Source organism: Ascaphus truei, chromosome 1, assembly GCF_040206685.1.
Source record: "Ascaphus truei isolate aAscTru1 chromosome 1, aAscTru1.hap1, whole genome shotgun sequence".
In the NCBI taxonomy this organism is placed as follows: Eukaryota; Metazoa; Chordata; class Amphibia; order Anura; family Ascaphidae; genus Ascaphus; species Ascaphus truei.
This window is the reverse complement of record NC_134483.1, coordinates 82,149,568-82,177,164: the sequence shown is the minus strand read 5'-3', so window position 1 is coordinate 82,177,164 and position 27,597 is coordinate 82,149,568. Positions and strand designations below refer to the sequence as shown.

Genomic DNA, 27,597 nt, shown 5'->3' with positions numbered 1-27,597 from the left:
GCACTCATGGAATCCACCAGGTGCCAAAGTGCCCAACTGGTAGATCCAATAAGTTTCCCTTCTGCACGGAAACTTGAATCTATTTCCCCCCAAAACAAGGGGCAAAATGTGTTCCAGACCAATGATCTTGAGAGATACCGGATCTTTATTGTATATCAAATTGAAATGTCTGGACAAGATTACCACTGATAACATTATGTCTGTGCTGTAGGAAGTAAGAACTCAAAGGTCGAATCGTGCGGCCCACGTATTGGTACCCGCAACTGCAAGTTAACAGATATTCAATAAAGGTTCTCAAGCAATTGATGTCACGTTTTACTTTATAAATATTCCCTTTTGAAAATGATGAATCAATAACAATATGTTTGCAAGTAATACATCGACTGCGTCCGCATCTGGAATTCCCAAATGATCCTGAAGAGGCAACAGTGGTGGATAGACCAAATTGTCTTATTTTACTAGGTGCAAGGAGCCCCTTAAGGCTCCTTGCTTTCCTATATAGGACAGATGCCTTATCGGGTAACACGGGCCCCAAATGCGGATCGCATTTTAGTAGTCCCCAATGTCTATTCAAAATGGCTTGAATAGACCTCGCCGACTGATTGAAAGTCGTGATGAATTTAGGTATTTTAGAAACGGATTAATTGCCTCTCAAAGAATTGTGACTCCCACTGATAAAATGTAATCTCTTAAATTTAGATTTGGACAATAAATCAATTCTATCAAGCAATTAGACTCTATTAAAGGACTCAGCAACATGTTTATGTTCATACCCCTTTTCAATGAATTTCTTACTCAAGATGTTTGATTGAGAAATAAAATCTAAATCCCGCGAGCAGTTTCTCTTTATCTGATGAAACGGACCCACGGGTACATTCTTAATCCATTGATCTTTGTGGTTGTTGGAGGCATGAACATAATTGTTGACGGACACAGGCTTAAAATGTGTCTTGGTTATAATATTGAGCTCATTGTCCGTAGATAATTCTAAGTCCAGAAATGCAATGGAACTGGAGCCAACATCAAAATATATATGAAGATAGTTATATCTCCTGATGCCATTGTCTCTTTCTATTGGCTACCAGAGGAAGGCAGGTCCCAGAGACAATATTGTTTTAATTTAACAGCTACTGGGTCTACCGGAGCTGGGAAGCACTGTGGATGAACTCCATTAGTTCCCCCATCACCACTTTCCCCCCACCCTCTCTACTAGCAAAGTAAAAAGAAATATATAGATAATAATAAATAATAAAAAACAGACATTGCTTTACATTTTTATTAATGAGCATTCCTACTAGAACATTTATGTCATTAACTTTAAAACACTCAAAGGTGTTAAAACACAATTAGTGTTTATGTGTTTATTTTTTAAGCATCAAAATCTGTAGATTCCTAATTCATAAGGTGGATCTAGAACTCTTAACAATTAACACCCCGTTATAATAGTATACACAGTATAAAATCAGGGATAAATGCCATGTCGCTGGTGACATGAGTTTTCATTCCTAAAGTTCCTTTACGCCCCTAAAGAATTTGTGTAAACAATTTAAGTATCCAAAAAGATTCTCTCAAATAATTGCTCCCTTTGCTAACATTAGCATGAATATTAAATTACCACAAAGGAGCGTGCTTGGGGATTGAAATATTGACATTTAAGATACTGCCTTGGAATTGGACGTTCAAGATTTATTTTTCATCCCTTCCCTACAAGAAGGAACTGCAGTGCATAACCATGCATTGCAGGCCCCATTGGCTAGAAAATGATGAAACCACTAATTACTGTACCTCAAAAATCCTTTAAACTCATCCTCAAGGTGCAGTGCAGAAAAGGTTGCAGCTGCGACAGAATATCTTCGGAAGCAGAGCTGCCTACCCCAAAGTCGCTACCCACAATGCTTTGCACAGCACTAAGCCAAGCATTATGTGGTGCAACTTCTGGAGTGATGATTGACAGCTCTGCGTCAGGAGACATTGGGCAGCCAACATGCATCATCTCCACATGCCCCCCACCCTACCTCCAATGACGAGTGGAGTTTTTCAAGCCTGACAAAGTCTCTGAGACTATAGATGCCAAAAGTCAGTGAGTCCAACTCCAAATCAGTGAGAGACATCAAAAATCAGGGAGGGTTGTATCTCTGTTGTTGTATAAGGCAACAGGTTTTCTATTAACCTTGTGACGTCACAGGAATTGACCCATTGTTAATATACTGCTCCCACTACGTCACCTGAACCACAACGTTGATATTTGATACATTGACCTATGGGCGACTAAGCTCCCACTGCTCACAAACAAACATTTATTAGTATTTAACTGGCTGTTATCTACCAAAAAAAAAATTTGATCATGGAAAGGGGAAAACTCATACAAATATAACTGAAACTTATTTTTACTTCATTAGTGCAGAAAATAACATCTTTGCTAACTTCTACTCTTTCAAATATTACTGTACCTGGAAGAAGAAAAAAAACAAGAAAGTATTGACATTATAATAAAGGAATTACAGTTTGGCGAAGTATCAATTACAAAAGAAGTGCAGTAATCGCGCTGCTATGAATGTTATTAGGTCCCATCTCCACTGGATAAAAAAAAATCGCAATGCATTGCAGGCAACGCTGGCAACACAAGGGTTAAGGAAGAATATTTTTAATAGGTTGATTAGCAATGAACTAAATTACAAATATTGAAGAATACAGCACTCAATAATTAAGTGACAGTCACACTGTATTGCATTTGTGGTACATCTACAAGCCTCAGTTATGCCCCTTTCAAATCTGAAATAAGAGGATCCAACTAAAACACATGTGATTGCTATAACGGAAAACATTTAGATTATATGTTAATGTTAATTAACCACGAAGGATGAATGACACTTAAACTCCCAGGCGACAAAGGGGTTTCGTGATCATGGAGGAATATTAATTTCAGCTTAATAACTAGTACAATATGCATGTTCCCAAAAGCCTGTATGATTTGACTTGTCATCCAGACATCCTTATCTGCAGCATCATATAGAGTTACATCTGTTTGGAATACACCGATACGATCTTTCCGCAAGTACAGAGTCTTATTCCAGCGAGAGCTAAAGATTCAGCCAAACACTTATTACGGGCTACTGACTCAACTGTGCGCAAACAATACAAAATATCAACAAGCTGTGGTGTTCATTTGCTGCTAATGTAAGAGCAGATGTGGATTTTGAGGCAGTCAGTATTTAGAAAACTTAGCAGCAAGCCTTTTTTCAAAGAGGGAATCCATCTTTGCTCGTAAAAGCATACAAAAGCGTAAACAAAACAATGCAATAAGGCTTGCTAAAAAACAAATGCAATCGTGCTTAAAGCAAAGGTTTGGCTGATTTGGTTTCCTTGTAAATTAAACAAAATAGATATTTTTAAAAAAAATGTAAAATGTATATAACTGGTACTTAACATAAGACTGCCACAAGAAGCAGATCCCTGTTGAAACTGTATCATCACTGCAACAGTAACAGTCTAATGTAAGAACTGTTGCAAAACATCATTGAGATACAATCCATGATTAGGACAAACTCCTGACAGAGAAACGACTGAACGAACTGATTCAACTTTTAAAAACTGAATAGGCTAGAGGCTAATAGAGGCTAAAGTTCAAATAATCAAATAAAGAGAAAGCAATAGCTCAAATAATCATTACAGTAGATGATAGTGGTAAATAATTCTTATATGTATATTAACCAAATTTTATATGTCATATATGCAAATTGGAGTATCCATTAGGCCAGCGGTGCGCAAACTGGGGGTTGCGCCCCCCTGGGGGGGCGCAAGATTGTTTAGGTGGGGCGCAGGAAGCAGCGGCGATATTGCCAGTAGCAGAGGAAAAAAAGCCGTCTGCAGCTGCAATTTTTCTTTTGGCCATTAGGTGGCGCTGTGCTCCGCTGTGCTACAGTACACAGCAGCATTTCCTTGCTTCCTGTATCAGCGTGTGTGACATGGGGAGAAGGGGTGAGTGAGACTGGCACATGGGGGGTGAGTGAGACTGGCACATGGGGGGTGAGTGAGACTGGCACATGGGGGGGGAGTGAGACTGGCACATGGGGGGGGAGTGAGACTGGCACATGGGGGGGGAGTGAGACTGGGACATGGGGGGAGTGAGACTGGGACATGGGGGGGAGTGAGACTGGGACATGGGGGGTGGGAGAGTGAGACTGGGACATGGGGGAGTGAGTGTGAGACTGTGGCATGGGGAGGGTGTGAGTGGCATGAGGGGGGTGAGAGTGTGAGATGGGGAGGAGGGTGAGAGTGAGTGTGACATGGGGAGGGGGGTGAAAGAGCTACATGGGGATGGAGATGAGAGAGACACTGGCAGGAGGGAGAGAGACACACAATGGCTGGAGGGAGAGTGTGAGAGAGACACCGGGTGGAGGGAGAAACAATAGCTGGTTGGAGAGTGCAAGAGAGACACTGGAGGGAGGGAGAGGCAATGGCTGGAGGGAGAGGCAATGGCTGGAATGAGAGTGAGAGACAATGGAGGGAGGGAGACACTAGGGGGAGGGAGAAAGAGAGAGAGACACACGGGGAGGGAAAGAGAGTGGGGGAGACACTGAGGGGAGGGATAGAGAGGGACTGGAGGGGGAGTGAGAAATACAGGGAGTTGGAGAGATTGGAAGAGGAGTGTGAGACTGGAAGAGGGGAGAGAGTGAGAGACAATGGGTGGAGGGAGATAGAGACACACTGGCTGGAGGGAAAGAGAGTTGGGGGGATGGAGGGGGAGACACTGAGGGGAGGAATAGAAAGGGACTGGAGGGGGAGTGAGAAATACAGGGAGAGGGAGAGACTGGAAGAGGGGAGAGAGGTCCTGAGAGGTTCTAATGTGGCGGGAAGAGAGAGATTAATAATACAGCAGAAATGGGAACGCTATTAGACAAATATTATAATATTTATTTTTAAGTTATGTAGTTTCAGCTATAAATACTTTTTTTGTAGACGCGTGGCGGGGGCGTTACAAAGCTGGTTCGCCCTCAATGGCTGAACCAGCTCACGTGCACTGACGTCATGTGATTTTGATTACATAAGGCAGGGGGGGCCCGAGAAATTTTATGGATTAAAAGGGGGGCTCGGCATAAAAAGTTTGCTCACCCCTGCATTAGGCTACGCTTATAGTGACGGCGACGGTCAGGCGACAGTCGCTGGAAAATCAAATAGAGATGACTTCCAGCGATCGCGACCAATCCGTCGCTTCAAGCTTACCATAAACGCACGCGACGGTGGCAATGCATTTGTTCTGCCGCGATGTCGCGTCGCCGGCACTATAAGCGCAGCCTTATGTGGAAGATCTACATAATAGGTAGAGATTAAGAACCTTCCATTGCTCAAAATGGAACCAATACCCCAATTAAGAATATGTATCTAATATACCACCACATGTACTCCAATGATATACAGAATATTGCACAAGAACATGAGAGAAAAGGGGGGAGGGCGGGAGAGTGGGAGGGCGGGAGAGTGGGAGGGAGGAGTTTTAAACACGTTAAAAAGGGAAATTCTCCCCAATATGACCCAAGTGAGCTTCATACGAAGCTCTCTAAACAAGCTACCTTTCATTTGTCATAGTGGCTTTTTATTTAAAAATAATTAAAAATGGCCTTTGCAATTAAGTTTCTTAGAGGTATACGAATGTCACAAAGTGAGAGGGGTTATAGCCGTATTAATTTAGGTTTGGAGCTTATTTCTTAAGAAAAAAAATACACAGTTTAAAAGAAATCATTGGGCAGGGAAAAAACTAAATAGCTGGAAACAGACTTCATATTGTACAGTACGATTTAAAGAAATATTAAAAGAAAATATATATACTAATTATTATATTATATTATTAAGTATGCAAAAACAAATAGTCGATACCGTTCTGTGGCTAACTAAATACTTTTATTTGTGCGAGCTTTCGAGATACACTGATCTCTTCTTTGGGCGATGTTACACGATATTTTGTTAGCCACAGAACAGTATTGGCTATATGTTTTTGATTATTACGCTTGGCTAACACGGTACAGATACCTTTACATCTATCTATATATATCTATCTCTATCTATACACACAGTATATATACACACATATAAAGTGACAATCTTTAAGTGAATATGCAGTTAGACTGTAGTTATAGTTATTGTTCCCCATGCAAGACCATAACCTCAGCTCATCTGATATGGAACTAATTGCATTGTCTTTTCACCCACAGGTATGTTTAACCCACTCAAACCTCTGTAACCCCTGTTATACAAGAGTCACACCCATCCTGACTATATGATCTGTGGTATGTTTAACGCACTTAAATCTCTGTAACCCCTGTTAATCAAGTCCCCCCTCCCATCCCTCCTACTACAAACTCTTCAACACATGGCAGCAAAAGATGAAAACACTATCCCACGACTGCAAGCCTGCACATTTACCCCCCTGTACAATTTATTTACTGCAGTCTCTCCCAACACTTGTATGCACACAACTACCTCTCCCATGCCCCCAAATCCCTCTGAAATCCCTAAACAGGCCCTAGCATTGCAAATGCAGCACACTTTCAGTGTCAAGTAAAAGACACACATCTGCTGTCTACTCAATGTACATACTAACTTGGCTTACAACAGCTTCATGCAAAGTTACCAACCTTTGAGATCATGAACTTGCTGCTCATCTCAACTCTGTTTTTATTGCGGCCTCATGGAAATGTTATCTCTCTATCCACAACAAACTCCTCCCTCCTGGCCCACACCCAATATCATCATACACCCTGTACTACTCAAACGATTTGTATTATCTACTGAATGTTGGTGGAGAACTAATTCTAATTTTACTACCGCTCATTCTAATGGGAAACATCACAAATTAACAACTTGCAAACAACTATTCAAATTTCTATTTATTCTGTTAGCAGGTGATATTGCACTTAACCCTGCCCCCCCACCCATTTTCAACTATGTCCAATACCACTGAGAATACCCCTTTCAAACGCAAAAAGGACTATCTGTCGCCCATATAAATATCCGCAAACTGTTGCCCAAACTGGATGACCTAAGGCCTATGCATAAGCCCAAAGCATCATTCTCACAGAAACATGGCTAACACCTAAAATCTTTGATGCAAATATCGCTATTCAGGGATACTTCATTTCCGGAAATATAGGTCAAAGAGAGGAGGGGGGGGGGGTGCTATTTTATATTGAAGACACCTTACAATTTATGCTGCTAAATTTCCCCCCAAGCGCACCCTCTTTTGAAATCCTAGTTGGCAAAATTTGCCTCCCCTTTTCTAAGCCCGTTCTTATTGCTGGCATCTACCGCCTCCTATAGCCCCACTACAATCCCTGACTGATATCACCCAGTTTCTTGGCTCAATTTCCTTTCTAATTGAGAAGAGTGAACTGTTAGGCTACACTTATAGTGACGGCAACGTAAGTGACGGCAACGGTGACGTCAGGCTGTGGTCGCTGGAAAAATCAAATTGTGATGACTTCCAGCGATCGCGACCAAGCTGTCGCTCCGTCGCACTTACTATAAGTGCACCCGACGGCGGCAATGTATTTGTTTTGACGCGACATCGCGTCGCTGTCAATTTAAGCGCAGCCTAAGTTATTGGAGATTTCAACTACAATTGGCTTTACCCTAAAAAAAAAAAACTAACGCACACGGACAAACCTGAAATCTTACAACCATTTCTTGCTAGACTGGATTCTCTCCTCTAGTCCCAGCAGAATCCAATCCTCTGGTATCCTACCCAACATTTTAAGTGACCATGCAATCGTGTACTGTGTTAGGAAAATCAGACCACCCCAATCAAGCCCTAAAGTTCTCCTCGCTAGAACATTTAAAAACTTTAACCCACAACAGAATCTGGCTGATCTTACTAGCTGCCCTTGGTAGAGAATCGACTTAATACCTGACCCTGATTCTGCACTCGATTATTTCCAATCAGAGTTCTTAAAACTCTGTGATAACCATGCTCCACTACGTTGAATAAGAGTACAGGGGGCCCACCTTCTGTGGGTTACACCCGACCTTATAGCACTCTACCATTTTAGGGATGCCTTGTGGAAAAGCTACAAAGTAACTGGCACTACCAACGATCTTAACTACAGAAGTCTGTAGAATATATGCACAAGGCAAAAAAGACATGCAAAAGCCCATTATTACTCAGACAATCTACATCAGAATACATCAAATCCAGCAAATTTCTAGAAGGCCATCAACAATATATTCCAGCCTTCCAGCCATTAACAACCATGTAACATCACTAAGGGTGATATTACTGACAAATCCCACTGACATTACAAACGCATTCAATGAATACTTTGTGGGTTGTACTACTAACTTATTAGCGAAACGCAAACTGAACTACAAACATAAACCTCATTCTGGGAGTACCCCTATAGCCCCACCCTCTCCCAACACTGCCCACAATTTTTAATTTGTCCCAGTATCTGAAGAGATTACACAAGCACTCCTCAAAATTAAAACTAAGCAGCAAATGTCAACCTGACCTATTGCAATCTAAGTTCCTACGACTTGGTGCCCCAGCCATTGCCAAACCGCTTGCCTCCCTAATCAACTCTATTCTGTCTGCAGGAATATCCTTAAGACCTGGAAAATTACCAGAGTTGTCCCAATCTTCAAATGTGGGGACAAAAATACTGTCTCAAACTACAGGCCAATCTTCTCCCAATACTATCCAAGTCATGGAAAAATGTGTTCACTCCAACTTAAGCGATTACTATATCAAGACAAACTTCCATAGCCAACTCCAATCTGTCTTTCGTCCCAAACACTCCACAGTAACTACCCTCCTAAAAGTTTGCAATGAGATTCAGTGTGGAATGGAACAACTCACTGGTGCAATATTCCTAGATTTTGCAAAGGCTTTTGATACTCTTGATCATGTTATCTTGGTAAACAAACTTTTTCATGGTAAACATAAATGTAATCAAGGATAAACCATATGTGATGGATGTGGCAGGAACGGTCGTAATTTAGATTGAGTTTTTTGTTTTTGTTTAGATGTATAATTTATGTTTTAATTTAATTACATTCTTCAGTTACAATGTTGCATTGGATTCAGCACTCTCCGTGTTGCAGCATCTGCCATTTTGGGAAACAGCTGGGACCATACAGCAGCAGAACCAATACTTCTTCATTTAAAGAGGAAATCCAAGCAGGGGTTTTTTAATACAGGTTTGAAGCAGGGGTTCTCTGAAGCTGAAAACTATTACTTTCCGCTCTTGTACCCTCTGCTTCAGAGATACAGACCTCCGATGGGAGTGCCGGGATCACCTGCAGTTTAGTAAGTGCTGTTTATTATATAGTATTTTTTATACATATACACAGTACATACACACACAGTGGTGAGAAAAAGTTTGTGAACCCCTTAGGATTTTCACATATTTCAAACCTAAAATGTCATTAGATCTTAATCTAAGTCCTAATACAGTAGATAAAGATAGCCTGATCAAACACATAAAACAAAAACATGATACTTTTCCAACATTTATCTATCCACAATGAATCCAGCTGTGAATGGATAAATGGGACATTTTGCTGTCAGCAACCACATAGGTAAACAGTTCCCATACATCAAATAATTGTTGCTAATATATTTATAAGAAATTCATAAGATGATTGAATATCATTTATTGCCGTTACGGACACAATTCTATCAAATTTTGGCAATGATAGCTTTACACTATTACAGAACATTTACTTCAGGCAGCTGTCTTTAAATTGCTTTTTCTGTATCCATTTGTCAGTAAAACTGGTGACACGCTTCTCCTCCTTCCTGCTTTGTGGTCACCTTAACCCAAAAGATAAATCTGCAATTTCCTAACGTCTCTATCATCGGGAAATTGTTATATTTTCAACCCTATAACAGAATGCTCTCTCTCTCATTTTTTGCAGAAACTTCAATTGAAGTTGTATATGTAACACACCTATGCACATACAAGTATATTGATTGCCATGCCTCCGGCCATGGCTATGAACCAAGGAAAGAGATCATAGGACACTGAGAAGGATGACATGACAGAGAGAGGAGGGGGGATAGATATAGGTTGAGAGGAGTACGTGAGCAAGAGAGATAGAGAGAGACCCGCGAGGATAGAGAAATGACTTGTCCCAGTGATTGATACAGCACGGTGGCAGAGCCTCCCTAGTCTGGCAGAACAGCACGTACCAGAGATAGCAGATACAATCCAGGACGGTACATCATCGGATGAGAGGGAACGTGTAGAGGCTGGGGGTTCCGAAGGTGTGAGTAGACTAAGTGGAAACGTATCCAGGGGATCGCCCTCACAATATATCAGTATCCTTTCAACATACACAGTTACCGCCATTCTTTGCGATGTACCAGGCCTGCAACTATTTACACACATACTTCTAGATGAGCTCCAATGCTGTTCCAGCACCAACAGTGGCTCATTACTTAGCACATAGGCCACAGGGATTGAGGAAGAGACACTGGGACAATTGCGCAATGGGGTACATTACTATTCTCTCTGTATGATTGGCACAAGTATTGTTCATGGTCCTTTGATTGTGAGGGCCACGGGATGTGATTTCTGTGTCCTCCATTTATAAAGCACCGTTACTAAAAAGATACACGTCCCGGTGTGTTGACCGACCCCAGTCTGGTTTCTCAGCGGCTGAATATTCTCACTCAGATACAGGGGAGGTGGACTCGGGCTCCTACCCTAATATATACATATTAATACATCTAGGGAAATAATGAGGGGTTACACATAAAATGACACAGTCTTTAAATCTGTGATCCCCAAGCTATAATTTGTAAGCCACAAGTTTCTATCAAAGAAATAGAAAAATGGAGCAAAAAAGGGAAAACAAGCGCAACCTCAAGAAAAACTCGGAATGAATTAAGGGGGGGGGGAGGGGGACGTGTAAAATCCCCTCAATTTTTTCCTTGTTTTTCTTGAGGTTACATTGGTTTTTCCCTTTTGTTTTGAAAACAAAATTTTCTGGATTTGGAACAATCTTCTTTCCACAAGTTCCTACCACAAAATTTATAGGGAAAGTTCAGGGTCACATAGATAATTTATATCACTGTTTGCTTAGAGTTGTTAACGCTTTTTCCTGATTGTGTTTTTCAAAGTAATGGGTAGCATTGTGGTGCAGGTCCCGCTCATCTAACAATGAACATGTTTGAAGGATCACGCACAACCCTAAAAACTCATATGTTGGCCTAACAAAACAAGTCATAACTATGTTATAGCCAATATGCCAAATGAGAACTCAATGAAACTATCTTTTTTTGTAATTATGTTTTACGTACCTTATATTTTATAAACAAGGCAAAAAAATTAGTCAGCATCCAAAAAAATATGAAAAATATATATACTGCAGAGAGAAATAAAGTGACTCGCCCAATATATTTTTGTGGGCAGTTCTCAATCCTGAATAACAGTTATGACCATAGCTACAATACCGTCTTCTCCACTCCAAAGTTCATCTACATCATCAACTGCATTAGTGAGCCAATATTGGAAATCATAAAATGACTCCTTACCAAACTCATGAAAACTGCTCATCTTACATGATTTCTTCAGCAGAAACACCCATTCTCAATATAAATCCAGTGCCTAAGAAATGCTGTTCTGTCAGCAACAACACGTAGGTAACTTGTTCACCAATATTAAATCATTGTTGGTAATAAATGTATTCATAGAAAAGATGATGGAATATATTTTCATTACTGTCATGGATACAATGTTAGGCAATGTGTCAGCAATTACATGGTTGTTCTCAAACTGGGTTCCCTGAAGATTGTGGTGGTAGACCCAAAAGCAATATAAAATGTACTTCAGGCAGCTCTTTCTGCAGCCTGTGCAAACTACCAGTAACGGCGGTTTATTAGATAGAATTTTTTTATACATATACACAGTACACACACACAGTGGTGAGAAAAAGTTTGTGAACCCCTTAGGATTTTCACATATTTCATACCTAAAATGTTATTAGATCTTAATCTAAGTCCTGATAGATAAAGATGGCCTGATAAAACAAATGACACAAAAACATGATACCTTTTCAATATTTATCTATCCACTAATGATTCAACATCTATGCGTAAAACAGTATGTGAATCTTTAGATTCAGTACCTGGTGGCACCCCTTTGAGCAGCAATGACTTCAGCTAAGCGTTTTCTGTAGTTGCTGGTCTGTCGCTTACATCAGTTTTGAGGAATTTTGGCCCATTCCTTTATACAGAACTGCTTCAACTCTGACATTTCAAGGCTTCCTTGCATGGGCAGCTCGCTTCAGGTCCTGCCACAACATTTTGATTGGGTTTAGGTTCAGACTTTGACTAGGCCATTCTAAAATGAGGAATTTCTTCTTCTGCAGCCATTCTATTTGTAGATCTGCTTGTATGTTTAGGATCATTGTCTTGCTGCCTGGCCCACTTTCGGATGGTCTGACATTCTCCTCTACAATCTTCTGATACGATGCGGAATTAATGGTTGTGTCAATGATTGCAAGCCATCCAGGTCCTGAGGCAGCAAAGTAGCCCCAAACTATTACACTCCCACCGCCACGCTTGACGGTTGAGATGAGGTTATTCTGTTCAAACGCAGTGTTTGGTTTTCGCCAAACATAACGTTTGTCATTGAGGCCAAAAAGTTTGACTGGGAGGTCTTGTCTCACGCTACCCATGATTGAAACAACTGAATCACAGCTCCACTCCTGTGGTGCTTCAGTTGTTTCAATTGTGGGTAGCATGAGATGAGATTCCCCAGTCCTCCAAAGAATTTCCCAAGGCATCGGGTAAAATCGTCACTTCCGGTTCCCGCCACTGTGACGTTAGCTGCTGGGTGGTCTGCAGACGCCAAGAACACAAGACGTGAGTGACTGAGACATTCCAGGAAGCCAGGTGACGGACATTATCCACAGTTCACAATAAGCTCTAATTTTAAATACCCTTTGTAAGGGCACTTCTGTTTTTACCAATTATAAATACATTTTTGTCCAGGAGAGCCGAGTGTCCGCAAAGTTGTGGGGTAACAGGACAGGCTTCCGGTGGTACTTAAGTTCTTTCCATGTGGTGACAGCGCCTCGACTCACAGCAGGATGCAGTCACTACCATGACAGTCTTACTCTTATACTTCAGGCTAATAGTCTGAAACTCAGCCAGAAGTATATAAATGGGATCTTATTTGATGCAGCCACTGCAGATGGTATAACAGCGTTGCATATAGTAGAGAAGGGGTTTCTGGCCCCTGGATGGTGCTGGCCAGCAGATAATGTGATGATGCCTTGTGCTAAGCACAGACCTTGGCTCCTCCACCCATGAGGATCTGAAGGGAACTCTAACAAACACACTCCTCTCCCCAGGAGGGGCGGAGGAGAACTGACTCCTATAATTTAAAACATCCTCCCTAATGAGAAAGGGGAGGACACAGGGTCTACACCATGATAAGCTGCAACACAGACCCAGTGTCACCACCTCTCCTGCCACTCAGAGAGGCTGTGTGAAGGGGGGGGGCAAACCCCACAGGATAGCCTGTCACTGTCTGTACCTAGGAGAACTTACGTGACAGGGGGGCAGAAAGATAGCTGGACCAGCCATGGCTATACTTACATACTGTACATACATACACACAAATATATGAGAGAAAGTAAACTTCCTGTTCTTGCGGCAGCGGAGGGCCCGCGATCAGGTCCCATTTTTCTGCGGCCACAAGAATAGTAAGTCTTGCTACATCTGTATCTGTACACTAGATCACATTGCATGCTGTTTTCCTATTATTTTTTATTAGGAATATCTTCATTGTGTGTGTAAGTGGCCTATTCACTAACAATGTATTACAAATAGTCCAACGTAGACATCTGCATGCATCACTGTGCTGCCATCTTAACATTTTTCTTTGAAGTGACTAATAAGAACCCTTCAAATAAAGTGTCAGAGAACTAATGTGGTAAGTAGTTACATACAAAACAGTCGCTATTATGTAAGTGCGTAAATATATCCGGTTTCGTAAATATGTCCAAACGCACACTAACATGTCCCAAATTGCCTGACAACTCTTCACTTTATAAAAATAATTGGATGTGCCCATTGGACCATAGGATAAAGAGGACAGGAAGTAAAAGCATACGGATATCACATCCACAAATGTTTCCACAACTGCAATGACATACTAGAATGAATTTGATTGGATTTTAATTAATTAAATTAAAATAATCAAAATACTAAGTTATGCTTACTATTTGATTATGAAAAGCAAATCAGATCAATAAATAGACAGAACACAAAACAGATGGGTAAACTTCATGCTTAGACACTCGTGAGATGACAGGCATATTGCTGACAGGAGAGTGGCCCAACAAAGCTATGAGAATGCATCACATAGAGGGGTGAGGGGGACGGGGACGGGGGGTGGTACCCAATCTTTTTTTAACTGACCCTTCCCAAAATCATTTGTTTTGCCTTCAGGATCAATCTTCTGTACTTGGTGCACAAAAGAGGACAACCAAGGTTTGCCACCCTGTCTCCCCCCCCCCCCCCCCCTCTAATCATATATAATAGAATAAAGATTCTAAATAGGGGATATATTAATTGTGTTATTGATGGAAAAATATGCCTTTCTTTTATATTTTACTTTCATCCTAGAGAGAAGAGTATGAATGTGTTGATTGATTACACAGGCACATGCTTGTGGCATAACACAATGGCTGAAGGGTGAAAGTGTAAACCATCTCAGAAGAGGGAAATAGCAACCATCTCAGAAGAGGGAAATAGAGTTATGGATTAGGCTGCGGATAGCCCCATGTTCGGTGAATTTTCACCAGACTTTATTAATGGTGGGAAATTATGGGGCAGGCATGTGAAAAGTTACACTTGCGGCTCAAGAAATAGTTAGAGACCGGAAATTAGACGTAAAGAGGGGCAGAGTATTAAAATGCCTTGATAGAAATATTAAAATAGAGAGCAAACAAATGACCTGAGCCAGCCTTTGATGTCAAAAACTTACATGACATTGGGGGAAATGTCATAAGAATGCCAACTAATATGACCTTGCCCCAATGTCATTGAATACTTAAAGAGTTAATATGCTAACCTTTTTAGTTGTGCAAATTAATTACCTCCACATTACTGCAGTTCCCTCCTAAAGTTCCTTGCACCTTTCTACATGAGAGAAGGTTCCTCTGAAAATTCCTGCAGCATGGGATACAAAATAGCTTAGACCCTATAATTCCTGCAGCATGGGATACAAAATAGCTTAGTCCCTACGATTCCTGCAGCATGGGATACAAAATAGTTTAGGCCCTACGATTCCTGCAGCATGGGATACAAAATAGCTTAGGCCCTATGATTCCTGCAGCATGGGATACAAAATAGCTTAGGCCCTATGATTCCTGGAGCATGGGATACAAAACAGCTTAGGCCCTATGATTATGTCACATCTCCTTTGCGGGCCAGGGCACTCACATCATATTGAAATTAAAACTTCATCTGATTCTACATACCATGTTGCTCTATCCCATACAACATTACAAACATAGCATGTTATAATGACTGTCACTTTAAAAGGTCCAATTAAGTGTAACGGAGTGTGCAGAAATGTGGAAGGGTGCACTCACTGAAGAATGCAGTGTAGTGGAAAGCAGTTTATTTTAAGAGGTGAAGGAACAGTGGCCCATTTGACATCCACCTCAAAATAAAATCTGAGGCAGTACGAGTTTGCAGAGCAAACCTGCCCAAGAATGGTAAAAACAGTAATGCGATGTTTCATTGCACAACATGTAGAGACAATGCAAAGGCATAAACCGACATAGGAATGGGTGGGATAAGGAAATGACATGGCTTCGTTTTCAAAATGCTAGAAAAAAACATGCAATTAGTACATGGGAACAATAGACTTGGGATCAAAAGAAATGCACTTTTGCTAAGACTTTTTAGAATGAACAATAGGCAGTGACGAGTTTCCTGAAATATTGAAACAATCACCGAGGGAAGAATTGTTTCATACTGGGTGAGTGAGAAAAGCAGCAGACATTTACATTGGAATCCATCCAAAGCTTTGACATGTATCTGGCAATGACAGCATGGGTCCTGCTATTATCAACTGTGTTGCTCTAATTGAATTCACCTGTTGTGAAAGCTCTATTTTGTTGTGTGTGGAAAAGTGACAGGTCATTCATATTAATATATAATTACAAGTCTCTAAATTGCATTTTAATTCATGTCCAAGTATTTCTACATATAAAAGTAAATCATATTCACTTTCTTCACTGTGCGCAAAGGTTTCTAAGACTATTAAAAAAAAAAGGGGAAACAATAATATACTGTATGGCATACAGGCAGAGAGATTTATGTATACTCCAGACCTCCCATATTCTGTAGCAAAATGTAACTTGAAGTAGTCACCTATATGGTTAAGAAAGCTGGTTTGTAGGAACATTTCTCTTTATGGTCAGGATTATAACATTAAATGTAGCATGCAACTTCAGCATCATTTTAGAAGAGAATAATTATCCCAAATTGCATCGCATTATTCTAGAGACCTACAGTATGTCAATTGCACATTTTTTATTCTTCCGACATTTCTACAAATATTTTGTACAGTATTTGCAATATAGGTGCAGTCCTTCTGATAAGTTTGTAAAACATTCCCCATTTCCTAGTGTATATATATATATATATATATATATATATATATATATATATATACACATATATATACAGTGTTCGACAAACCTATACATTTGCACGCCCCGGGCGAGTGGATTTAACCCCCGGGCGAGTAAATATTGGCCCAAGCAGCACACGTTTGGTACTAGGTGGCGAGTAGATTTTTTTGTGTGGCGAGTAGATTTTTTGGTGATTTGTCAACCACTGTATGTATATGTGTGTATATATATATATATATATATATATATATATATATATATATATATATATATACACCAAGTGTCACAAATGGATTGTTTGATGTTAAATTAACGGGAAAAAACCCCAAATATACTGCGTGTGACAATGAGGCTTATCAGCAATATTCATTTAGGTTTTGGGCTAATTTTTTAGACATAAAATACAGTTTAAATCAAATCAGTGAGCAGAAAATGCTAGAGGTGAAAACAGGCATCCTACTATAGTGTTGTGATGATATCTTTAAAAATAAACATGCATGGGAAACGGCCCCTTTAAATGGAGCAGGATTGCCTCAGTGTGATCTTTTACTAGAATGTTACTTGAAGAAACAAGTGTAAGGCCGCGCTTATAGTACCGGCGACGCGACGTCGCCTGAAAACAAATGCATTGTCGCCGCCACGTGACGGCGACAAAGCGACGGGATGACGCGATTTTTTTGAAGTCGGGAGTATTTGATTTTTCAGGGGCTGTCGCCTCATGTGATAGCCCATGAACCAATCAATGGCCATGGTCTCCCACGACGCCACCGCAAAGCAAAATACAACTTTCGCTAGTGGCGACAGCGATGGGTGACATCACGCGTCGCCGTCGCGGGCACTATACGCACGGCCTAAAGCACAAGATCACAGGAAAACTCACATTTCTGTGCTGTAACTAAACATAACATTCAATTGTGCTTTATGAAACAATCTAAATGAATAGATAAACATGCATTAAATATATATTATATTTTTCGGGTGGGGGCGGGGGGGGGAGATGAGGAAAAAAAGCAGCATTTCGGTGCACTTAAGGCCTTGCATTAAAAAGAGATTGAAATGATGTGCATTTCTTTATGTGGCAGATGAAAAAGAAAATATAATAAAACTGTCCACAGCTCATCACAATCATGTCTACACATGATCAGGTTAAAGAGGTTTTTAAAAATGTTATAAGAACATTAAACTAAATCTACATAGATATACATAGGCTAATTAACAAAGCTCTAAATATGATTCATGGGACAGATTAATCATCTTTTTCGGAACAGGACACTCATTGGTGCTAATGAGTCTACCAGCAAATAAATATACTACTGGAAATTGCTAAACTGTCCAGGTCATATTTGATGTTTAATTGTATTAATCATGGGAACAAATGTAAATACCTTCAGAAGGAGGACTGTCACTGTAAGGTACATGGAGCTCCAGACACGTATGAGGAAATCAATAGTTCAGTTTAGTGGTAAGCACTATAGAGATCCTATGGTCAATGTCTGCAATGAACTCAAAATTGTAAGCAAAATTATCTTGATTGTATGGTATATGAGGCTTGAGATTCATAAGAGAAACTCAACCTGTACAAGAAAAATACAGCAGCAAGATGCTCTGCTTCTTATACAAGAGGTCCCAGGTTCGATTCCCATCTTTCCTCTTCAAAATAAAACTTAATCTCTGGCAGCTTAAAACGGAGAGCAGCAGGTGACTTGTACTTGTTCTTACAGACATGTGAATTTTACACTATACCAGTAGAAGGCTCCAGGGGAAATTCCCTTGGCACCGGCGGGCTCCCCGACCCAGTTTGCCTGTTCATCAATCTTTCCCTGTATGGGAGTGTCTTTTCTCTTAACCACCCGGATAACATCATCCGAAAAAGAAGTTTGTATTTCTTCTAAAATCAGTGGCTCTCAGCCCTCTGCTCAGGGACCACAGGTCACACAAGGCTTTAAGGGCAACCAGTGAACGAGCACACAGATGAATGCCCCTAATTTGCATAGGACTTGAATCCTGGGTAGTTACATCAAAAACCTGGCCTGACTCAGGGCCGAGGAGAGATTTGAGAACCAGTAATTTGTAAATCCCGTATGAGTCGTACAATCACCTTATACCAGAATTTTCAACAAGGCTATAAACTTGTATAAATTACTTCAAGATTAAAACAAGAAGCTAACATAGGTTAGGACGTTCATTTGTAAAAGTTGTAACAATATTTTGAAAAAGAAAATAGCCAATTAAAAAGCAGAACACATTAAAATAAATAAAAGAATTTAAAGCATGTTTATAAGGAAGATAACAACCCTTCTCGAAAAAATATCTGCAAGCCGAAGACAGTACCAAAAATCTTAATAGTGTACAGCAGGGCCCTGGGCATATGGCGGGTTCCTTTCTAAGGGCCCGCCGTATAGTGAAAAATCGCCGGAAAGCGGAGCCGGCGATATTCAGCTGTGCGCATGCGAAACCCGGCATTTTCCCCCTTTTGCGCATGCGCGACCTCCGTTCGGCGCGCGCAACCTACGTTCTGTGCATGCGCGCCGGCGGGAACAGGCCGTTCTGCGCATGTGCGGCCTCTGAGCAGACATGGCGGCCCCCTTCACGGTGCCGCCGTATCAGCGGATCGCTGAGAAGCGGGGCGCAGAGAAGCGGGGCCTTGCTGTAGTTGCATCTGAATTGTCTGTTTTCATTGTAAACTACACATCAGCAACAACAAGAACGAAACAAGAAGAGCATTCCTCGCACGCCAATATTGTTTTTCTGTTGCCGTTGGCAGGGTCTAAGAGGTGGGCATTGTGATCAGGAGCTTTTCTGTCTCTGAGAATTACATTTTAGAAGATTGCGAATACACTGCTCATTGTAATGAAAACTATTTTCTTACTGAACAAAAAAAAATGTGAATTTACAAAAAAACAAAAACATTCAGAGCTTTATTTATTTTTCTTAGTGCTGGATATATTCCTTCTCTACGTGATTAATGGCCAGTCTGGAGTTCAAGGTGCCAGTGACGGAAGGATGAAGCTGTACGTCATTTATAATTTGGAATTGAATGGTGCAGCCACACTTACAGTAACAACATACTTGTATTTCAGAACTGTAAAAATTTAAAGCACTGGGCCATGTAACATCTGGCATTTGTTTAGTTCAAGATACGTTTCTTAGCTTTGAATGCATAGACCAAGTAGAGTAAAAGATAGCTGGGAGCACCTACAGTATATAATGGATTAAAGAATGTATTAAACCGCAATTCTAAAGCTGCATGGGTCAGCACTGAAAAATTATGTAAATTAAATTAATGTTCACAACAATTCTCTTATGTTCTTCAATATTGTTTTGTCTATTTTCCACTTCTTATTTTTCTCTGTTGCATTCTCTTTCTGCCTGTCTGGGCTGGTGGAGTCTGGAAACAGAGGTTGCATTGGCAGGAAATTGAATCGCTTGTGGCATAGATAAGCAAAGGGAAATCTTCTAAACATTGGGTTATGCAGGGTGTGGCACGGGTTACTGGTAGGAGAGCATACACTGTGAAGAGCTTATGCTGTGAAGTCAACTCTCCCACGCTCAGAAAGTTTAAAACCTTATTCAAATGAATTAAGCTTACATTTTCCTGAGGCAGGGGAAGACTACGTATCAGCATATTTAATAGGAGCTGTAGTGCGACACAAGAGATGCACTGAAGTGTCACTGGACCTCCTGTACTTTCAAGTTATGTGATTGTTCCTGGAGCAATCACATGATGCGACCAGGCCCCGGATACCGTAAAGGGGGAGCCCCACATTTATTTGAATTGGGCTGTCAACCCGATCACTCCCTTAAAAACGAGCAAGGGGTCATGATGTCCCAGGTACGTCATTGAAGGCCCTGTAAAGGTTAATTCATGGTCAATACTTCTTTACAGCAGTTATTTAGCCCAGTTCGTAACACGTTCAATCATATTTGCCATGATAATTAAAACAGCAATCCATAAATAAAACCGAGGGGTCCCTCGGTGCTCATCATTGTTTCCTCTATGTCCTAGGAATCCCAAAATTCTCAAGATATTTGTCTTTGCCGCTTTTTAGTGGCCAAAGCAAGCACTGACCCCGAGGTTATTTTATGTCTTGCAAGCAAAGATTTTGCCAGTGCTGGATCTGCGGGATCCCAAGACGTTGGGGGACCGCAGAGCAGCTCCAGCAGGTTCCCTCTGGGTTAACGTTAGGATGACCAAAAAAATTATAATTAAAAAAAATATACATCGATCAGTGTGGATTGCAGCTTTAAAAACTCTGTAATGAAGAAAAGTAAAAAAAACACAGAAAACGTATTCCCAGAGAGAATTAGGCAGCAGGTGCCTCAATTCCCTTCAATCCAGCAGAAAATGTATATGTGTGTCAGAATTCACACCTACTGTATATGGTGACTGGCTACTCTCCAACAACATAATGTCCTTTGCAGCTCTATTTCAGACTATTATGCTGTTACTATGATTCATACAACCTTTTATGTCAGGTGGCTAAATAAATGGTAGAGCTAATCAAAATGTTCACATTTAACTACACTAACAAATTTATTTGGTTCATTCTAAAAATTGATTTCTGGAAATAAATGAGAAATAGAAAAATGTTTAGAGGTAACAAAAAAGAAACAGGTAGCTAGATGCAAAGCCTGGAACACAAATCCATAATAAAACTGTATTTCTGTGTTCAATCAAGCTTCCTATTCCTTTGTAATAAACTGCCTTCAAGTACCGACCAGCCAGAAGAAAAAAAAATATATATATATTATTTTTTTCTGTACACTTTCTTTTCTCTCACCTGCAGTAAGATTCGTCACTTATCTAGAAGGATTACACAGGGTGGAAAAAGTAATTGTTGATTGAGAGATCGGATCTGCACCTACGATTTCAGTTATGGTATCTCGCAGGTCAACAGAAAGGCAGGCAGCAATGACCCAAAAGCCTTAGGATAAAGGAGATTGAAAAGATTGTTTTGAGCTTGAGCTTTAATTAAAAGATTAGATGGTTCCCCACAGCTACCAGTGGTATCTGTGATTAATCCAATTACTTAAAACAAAACAAATCTATTGGAATAACGTTAAAAGAAAAAAATAAGGAAGGTGAAGGTTGTAAATAGTTTGTTGTGTCTAAGTTCTACAAACTATAAGCGCAAAATCATATCTGAGCATAACAGGGGTAGCTAGTTATTCATATAGCGCCATTAACAGGGCTGTTGACAGGGGGGGGGGGCAGCGAGACAGGTGTCCTGGTCCCAGAAGCGGCTGGAGGTCTGGCGGTGCAAGCTGGGCCCGACCTCTGGCCAGGCCTGGCTGTCGGTCCTCTCGCGGTTGAGGCCCCGGCACTCTCTCAGATGCCTGCAGGCCTCTAACACTGTCCCACGCTGACGGGCATCTGTGACGTCAGTGCGCCAAAAGAAGGCGTGGGGCAGAGAGAAAGAAGCCTGCAACTGAGGGAGACCTGGGGTCCGGCCGCGAGAGGACAGCCAGAGGTTGGGCCCAACTTGCAGTGCCAGACAGACGGGCCCCCCGCAGACCACCCACAAGGTAAGTCTGGTTTTTTTCAAATGTATTGGTGGGGGTCTTTTTAATATGTATTGGGGGAGTGGGGGTCTTTTTAAAATGTATTTTGTGGGGTGATTGAGTGCGAGTAGGGTAATTGACGGAAGTAAGTTGGGGGCGAGTGAAAGGAGAGAGGGGGAGGGAGTGTGTGAGTGAGGAAAAGAGGGAGTAAGAGTGCAGGGGAGAGAAATGCATGCGAGGCGGGAGGGGGGAGAGTGATAGGGGGTGAGTGAGGAAAAGGGAGTGAGACGGAGGGGAGAGAAATACATGCAAGGTGAGAGGGTGGTGAGTGAGGAAGAGGGAGTGAGACGGAGGGGAGAGAAATACATGGGAAGAGGGTGGGAAATAGAGGGGGTGAGTGAGGTGTGAAATGGAGGGGAGGGGACTCGCAGAGGGGGGGGCCTGGACATAACTCTAGTCCTGGGCCCCGAGAAACCTGTCTGCGGCCCTGGCTATTAATGTACATAGAGCTTTACAGCAGGAATACACGTCACAATTATATGAATAACAAATAATACAAATAACACATACCAGTAATAGGAAGTGCTTCCGATATAAAAGTAACATTTAGGAAAAGGAGTCCCTGCTCCGAAGAGCTTACAATCTAATTGTATATAAATTTATATCTATCTCTGATTAAACAATGTTTACGTTTGCGTGCTGTGTGGGTTAAAAGGCAATCCCATTCGGTCATAGGATACAACAAAACAACACATGGAAAATGTAATATATGTTTTAATTATTTCGAATATATGTTATAGTTTCTTTTATAATACTAAAATATAATTACACTAATTTCATCACTTAACCCCTTCAGTGCTCTAATGATGTAGAGCTTACGTCATTTAAAGTGCCACCCCTGGGACCCCTATGCTGTATGTCATGGCCATTTGTTTTGTTTCTCCCCTCCCCCCCCTAATGTTTTGTTCAACAACCCCCCCTGCAGAGAAAAAAACTTGATTGTCTCCTTAAATAAATGTAAATCAAACTTACATCAAATATTTGTCTGTTTTGGCTTGGTTGCTGTGGAAATTAAGATTATTTTTCAACGGACATAGTTGTCAATTACATTTTTCTAGTAGGGCGAATATTCTTTAGTAAGGAGACAGTGGGGCATGGAGTACACAGACTCCTGTTCAGCACATAGGCGTAGATTCATTATCGTTTGATATATGGAAATATTAGTGATATCCGTGTTTAATGTCAAACGGCAAAAATATGTGGCCAATTTTTATCACCTACCCCTCTCTATTTTTCGGTCCATCTTGCCTACGTATATAATGGCTACTATTTATACATAGGCAAGAAAAGACTAGCCAACTTACAATAGGTGATACAATTATATAATATTAAGATTGTACTACATATTAACATGCATTGCCCCTTAGCAGCCCAATGAACCAGCTACTCATGCTCAATAGATGACTAGCAGGCCACTTAGGCTATTACAGGATAAATGTTTGCACATATGAATGTTGTGCTTTTCTGTTTTATTTGTTAGGTATTTATGTTATATTTATGTTATGTTGTATGTTAACCCCTTTGGTACCTGAAGGCATTCCTTCGCAATGCATTCGTAGCCTCCGGCATCACTGAGGTTTAATAACTTTCAGCCATTGGGTTTTGCAAGAAATCCTATTAAATAACACTATATGCGAATGAAATTAATATTGCCACCCATACATGAATAAATAATTGTCACTACATACAGTGGTAATTCTAAAAAGATTCTCCTCTCTGCTCCATTCATCTATACAGAACTCTCACATCACAAAGCTCTCTCCCTTTTTGTTCCCTACCTGTAGAACTCTTTCCCCCCCAGCACCAGGCAATCCACATACATTCCCATTTCTCATCAAGTCAAGCCTGAAATCTCACCTCTTCAGCAAAGCATTTGGCTAATTTAGGCCTGAGGCCACTCATCGCATAACTGATGCAGTTACTTGCCCCCTCAGATATGTTCTATTCTACACTTGCGCCTATGGCACACTAAGGCTGAGTCCATAGAGACTTCAGCCGTGCGGAGGCGGAGGGAAAGCGGGTGCTTTCCCCGGCCTTAGTTCGCACGCTGTCCGGGGGCGGGCCAGTGACGTCACGGAACTGGTTCACCCTCATTGGGCGAACTGCTCACGTGACCGGCCCTGCGCTCCCGTGAGCACTTAAACTAAAAAAAAAATTGTCGACTACACTTCCGCACGCGAGCCCCTGCTAAAGCCGCTCTCATTGCGGCTGCAGGTGCTCACTGACACGCGTCAACGCGCCTCAGCGAGGGTCAGCGGATTAGCGCTGACCATGGACTCAGCCTAAGTCTCCCATTATTCTATTTAGACTGTAAACTCTCTAGGGCAGTCTACCGTATCCCTAGTATTTAACTTCCTTTTTAACACCCCTGTGAAACTTTGTGTATTATCTCCTGTGCTGTCTGTAAAAGCAATACGTACACTGATTGTGCTATATAAATACATATCAACCTTTTAGTTAATCTAGTCCTTAGTGATATCCCACAGAAAGGAAGTGCTAGTTAAAATAAACGCTATCCCCATCTCAGCTCAGTCGAGAACAGATGAACAATTGAAGACCACCAAATTGAATGAAGTCGTTCTTGTAGTTTTTGCATGTGCAACATAAAGAAAACGAATGTAGTTTCAAAATGTCATCACATTGTGTTACAAACATGTCTTACCTGAAGAATGTACTCGGCTCTGTCAGAGAACATCTACATTTTCACTATAGTCAAGACCAGCTTTGCAAACGCAGAAAGTTCAAACTCTAAACTCTCCTACATTACGATTTTGCTTTACATGTTAACATAAAATGTTAAATAAATTAAAAATATTTGAAGGAATGACAGCCAAACATGTGGAGCAATTCGTCTTAAATGCTATTAAAACACAAGAGATAATATATATATATATATATATATATATATATATATATATATATATATATATATATACACATATACACACACACACACACACACACACATATATATATATATACATACACACACACACACACACACACACACACACACACACACACACACACACACACGCCATCATACATACATATCAATACTACCATTTTTGAGAAACCATGCCTGAAAAGATACACTTTCTTAACACTGCCAAACAATGCATATCTTTGTCTTTTCTTTAGTAAATATGTTCTGCAAATTGAGGAAAATGTTTGCATTCTCATTTTACCTTTGTGTGCGACGGAGCTTGTTCCTACTTCTTAAGTGAGGCAGCGTAAAATTAGACAGCACTGTCCAGAAACTAGAATCTGACATCTTGAAACCTGATGCCAACTTGATCTCTTCAGTTCAGGAAACGTTTCAAACCATGATACAGGGGTCTAACCGTACCAATGATCTTAGCAATGTATAAAGGAAACTTCCAGCTGAGAAAACGTACCGTGGAAAAGCACCTTACTTACAACTTGGAACATAGCTGGGGAAAAAACAAAAGTCTTGCTTAGGATCTTCTAACTTACAAGTCTTCTACACGGGGGTCTAGAATCCGTCCCTCATCTTTTTACACTGACCTTTGTTTATAAGGCGTGTATCTACAGTACACTACAAAGAATTACAATAGCTGAGCTCAGTGCTCTGCTGACTAACCTGACTGTATGCGACTCTGACTGAGGTACCTTGTCATATGTTTGGCAGCTACCATTCCCACATTCCCACAGGGGAGGAGCATGTTCCTGAAACCACTTCAGGGAGAAGGAAATCACTTTAACAGATCTGCGTTTTCTGTGAAGTTTAGCAATTGTTTTAAATAAATAAATAAATAAATAAAAACAAAAACATACGTTGCACAATAGGCATGTCTCAACTCTCCAATCTACCAACACAAACAAAAACACAACAAACTATCCCCACACTTTCAAATAAGCTGCTCTCTTTGGCATAAACCTGTCACCTTTGATCTAGTCTCAGTGTTGAAATAAAGATGGATAAAAATGAGAACTCTCAGATACATTGGGGAAAAAAAGATAGGAAGAAAAAGACATGCGTATAAAAATCTTTACTCTATCATGTACACCATGGACTAGGAAGCACTGACAGCAAAGTATCTGGCTCGGGTGTGCAAGCGAACGTTTAAAAGCAGCACAGGCTTGTGGGAAATCATAACACGCAGCAACTTGCTCACTACAGGGATTATCACATTGTAAAGGTGAAATCGAACACCTTCTGCTGTTGCTGATGGGCAATGCCACTTCCTTTATTCTGCCAATAGAAGTTTGCTTAAAATGTAGCGTTTAAAACACAGGCAAACCTGCCAAAGCATAAATGAAGCTGCTGGGGGAGGGAGGGAGGACTTGAGGTGTAGGACCATTCTCCAACTTTTTAAACCATATCAGTCTCTTAAAGGGACAGTCCCTCCTAGGAGCAAAGTGAATTAATGGCAGTGGAACGTTAAGGTTAATAAAAAGTATTTATCCAGTGGTTTTTTTTTTAATGCATGATTTAGTTTGATACAAGATTGATAAAATGTCCAGATTTTAACCCAACATCTTGAATTCTAAAACCAACTTTATCTTGTCACTCCAGAGAAGACAGCAACCCAGAATGCAGAAAAGATTTAATTATCTTTGCAATTTACCTATTTTTATATGACATGTTTGTTTTTGGAACAGAATACAAACCAGAGTGTGGGGGACTGGTGGGGGACTCGTGGGGGGCAGGGCAGTGAAGAATAACACATAGAGTGTTCAGCTATACATAGAGTGGTTCAGCTATAGAGGATTCCCAAATGACCCTCGGTATATATTCTGGTAAAGAATACTTTAAAATTGGCAGGGTTGCGGTTTTAAGCTTTACAGGTGTGGTGGCTCCGGGGAGATAGCTGGCTGGTCGATGCTGGAAGTTTGGTCCGCCCAAAAGTCTGGCACAATTTCTGCATTGGGATGCCAGGGCCACCACGTCCCATGGGGTCCCAGCCCTTCACTGCAGGGCCCTCTAAACACCACCCCCTCCCCCACCCAGGGTGCTTCCAGCTGGACAACGGCAGAGGTTCGGCCCAACTTCCGCACCTGGCCGCGGTTTCCCAACTCCCCGCCACCGTGGGGTTCTTCCTGCAAGAGGCCTCTACCCAAGTATAATTTTTAAAGAGAGTGAGGGGCAGAAGAGAGAGAGAGATGGAAGGAGAGAGCAGGGGGAGGGAGAGAGGAGCGGGGGAGAGAGGGAGAGAGGAGCGGGGGAGAGAGGGAGAGAGGAGCGGGGGAGAGAGGGAGAGAGGAGCGGGGGGAGAGAGGGAGAGAGGAGCGGGGGGAGGGAGGGAGAGAGGAGCGGGGGGAGGGAGGGAGAGAGGAGCAGGGGAGAGAGGGAGAGAGGAGCGGGGGAGAGAGGGAGAGAGGAGAGGGGGGAGGGAGAGGGGGGAGGGAGAGAGGAGC

At 41.3% G+C, this 27,597-nt stretch overlaps 1 protein-coding gene across 9 annotated transcripts in view; it reads right to left on the bottom strand.

Moving 5' to 3' along the window:
• The window catches only part of MAST4 (microtubule associated serine/threonine kinase family member 4), a 607,818-nt gene that overhangs the window by 153,253 nt on the left and 426,968 nt on the right, over positions 1–27,597 (bottom strand). The window contains exon 1 of one of the 9 annotated variants that reach the window (XM_075590453.1): positions 25,404–25,934. The exons of 7 other annotated variants lie outside the window; for them this stretch is intronic. In XM_075590453.1, the coding sequence (XP_075446568.1) occupies positions 25,404–25,489 (86 nt within the window). In that variant the 5' untranslated portion in view covers positions 25,490–25,934. Of the gene's footprint in view, positions 1–25,403; positions 25,935–27,597 lie in introns of those variants that run through there. One more of the 9 variants, XM_075590462.1, reaches the window with a different exon arrangement.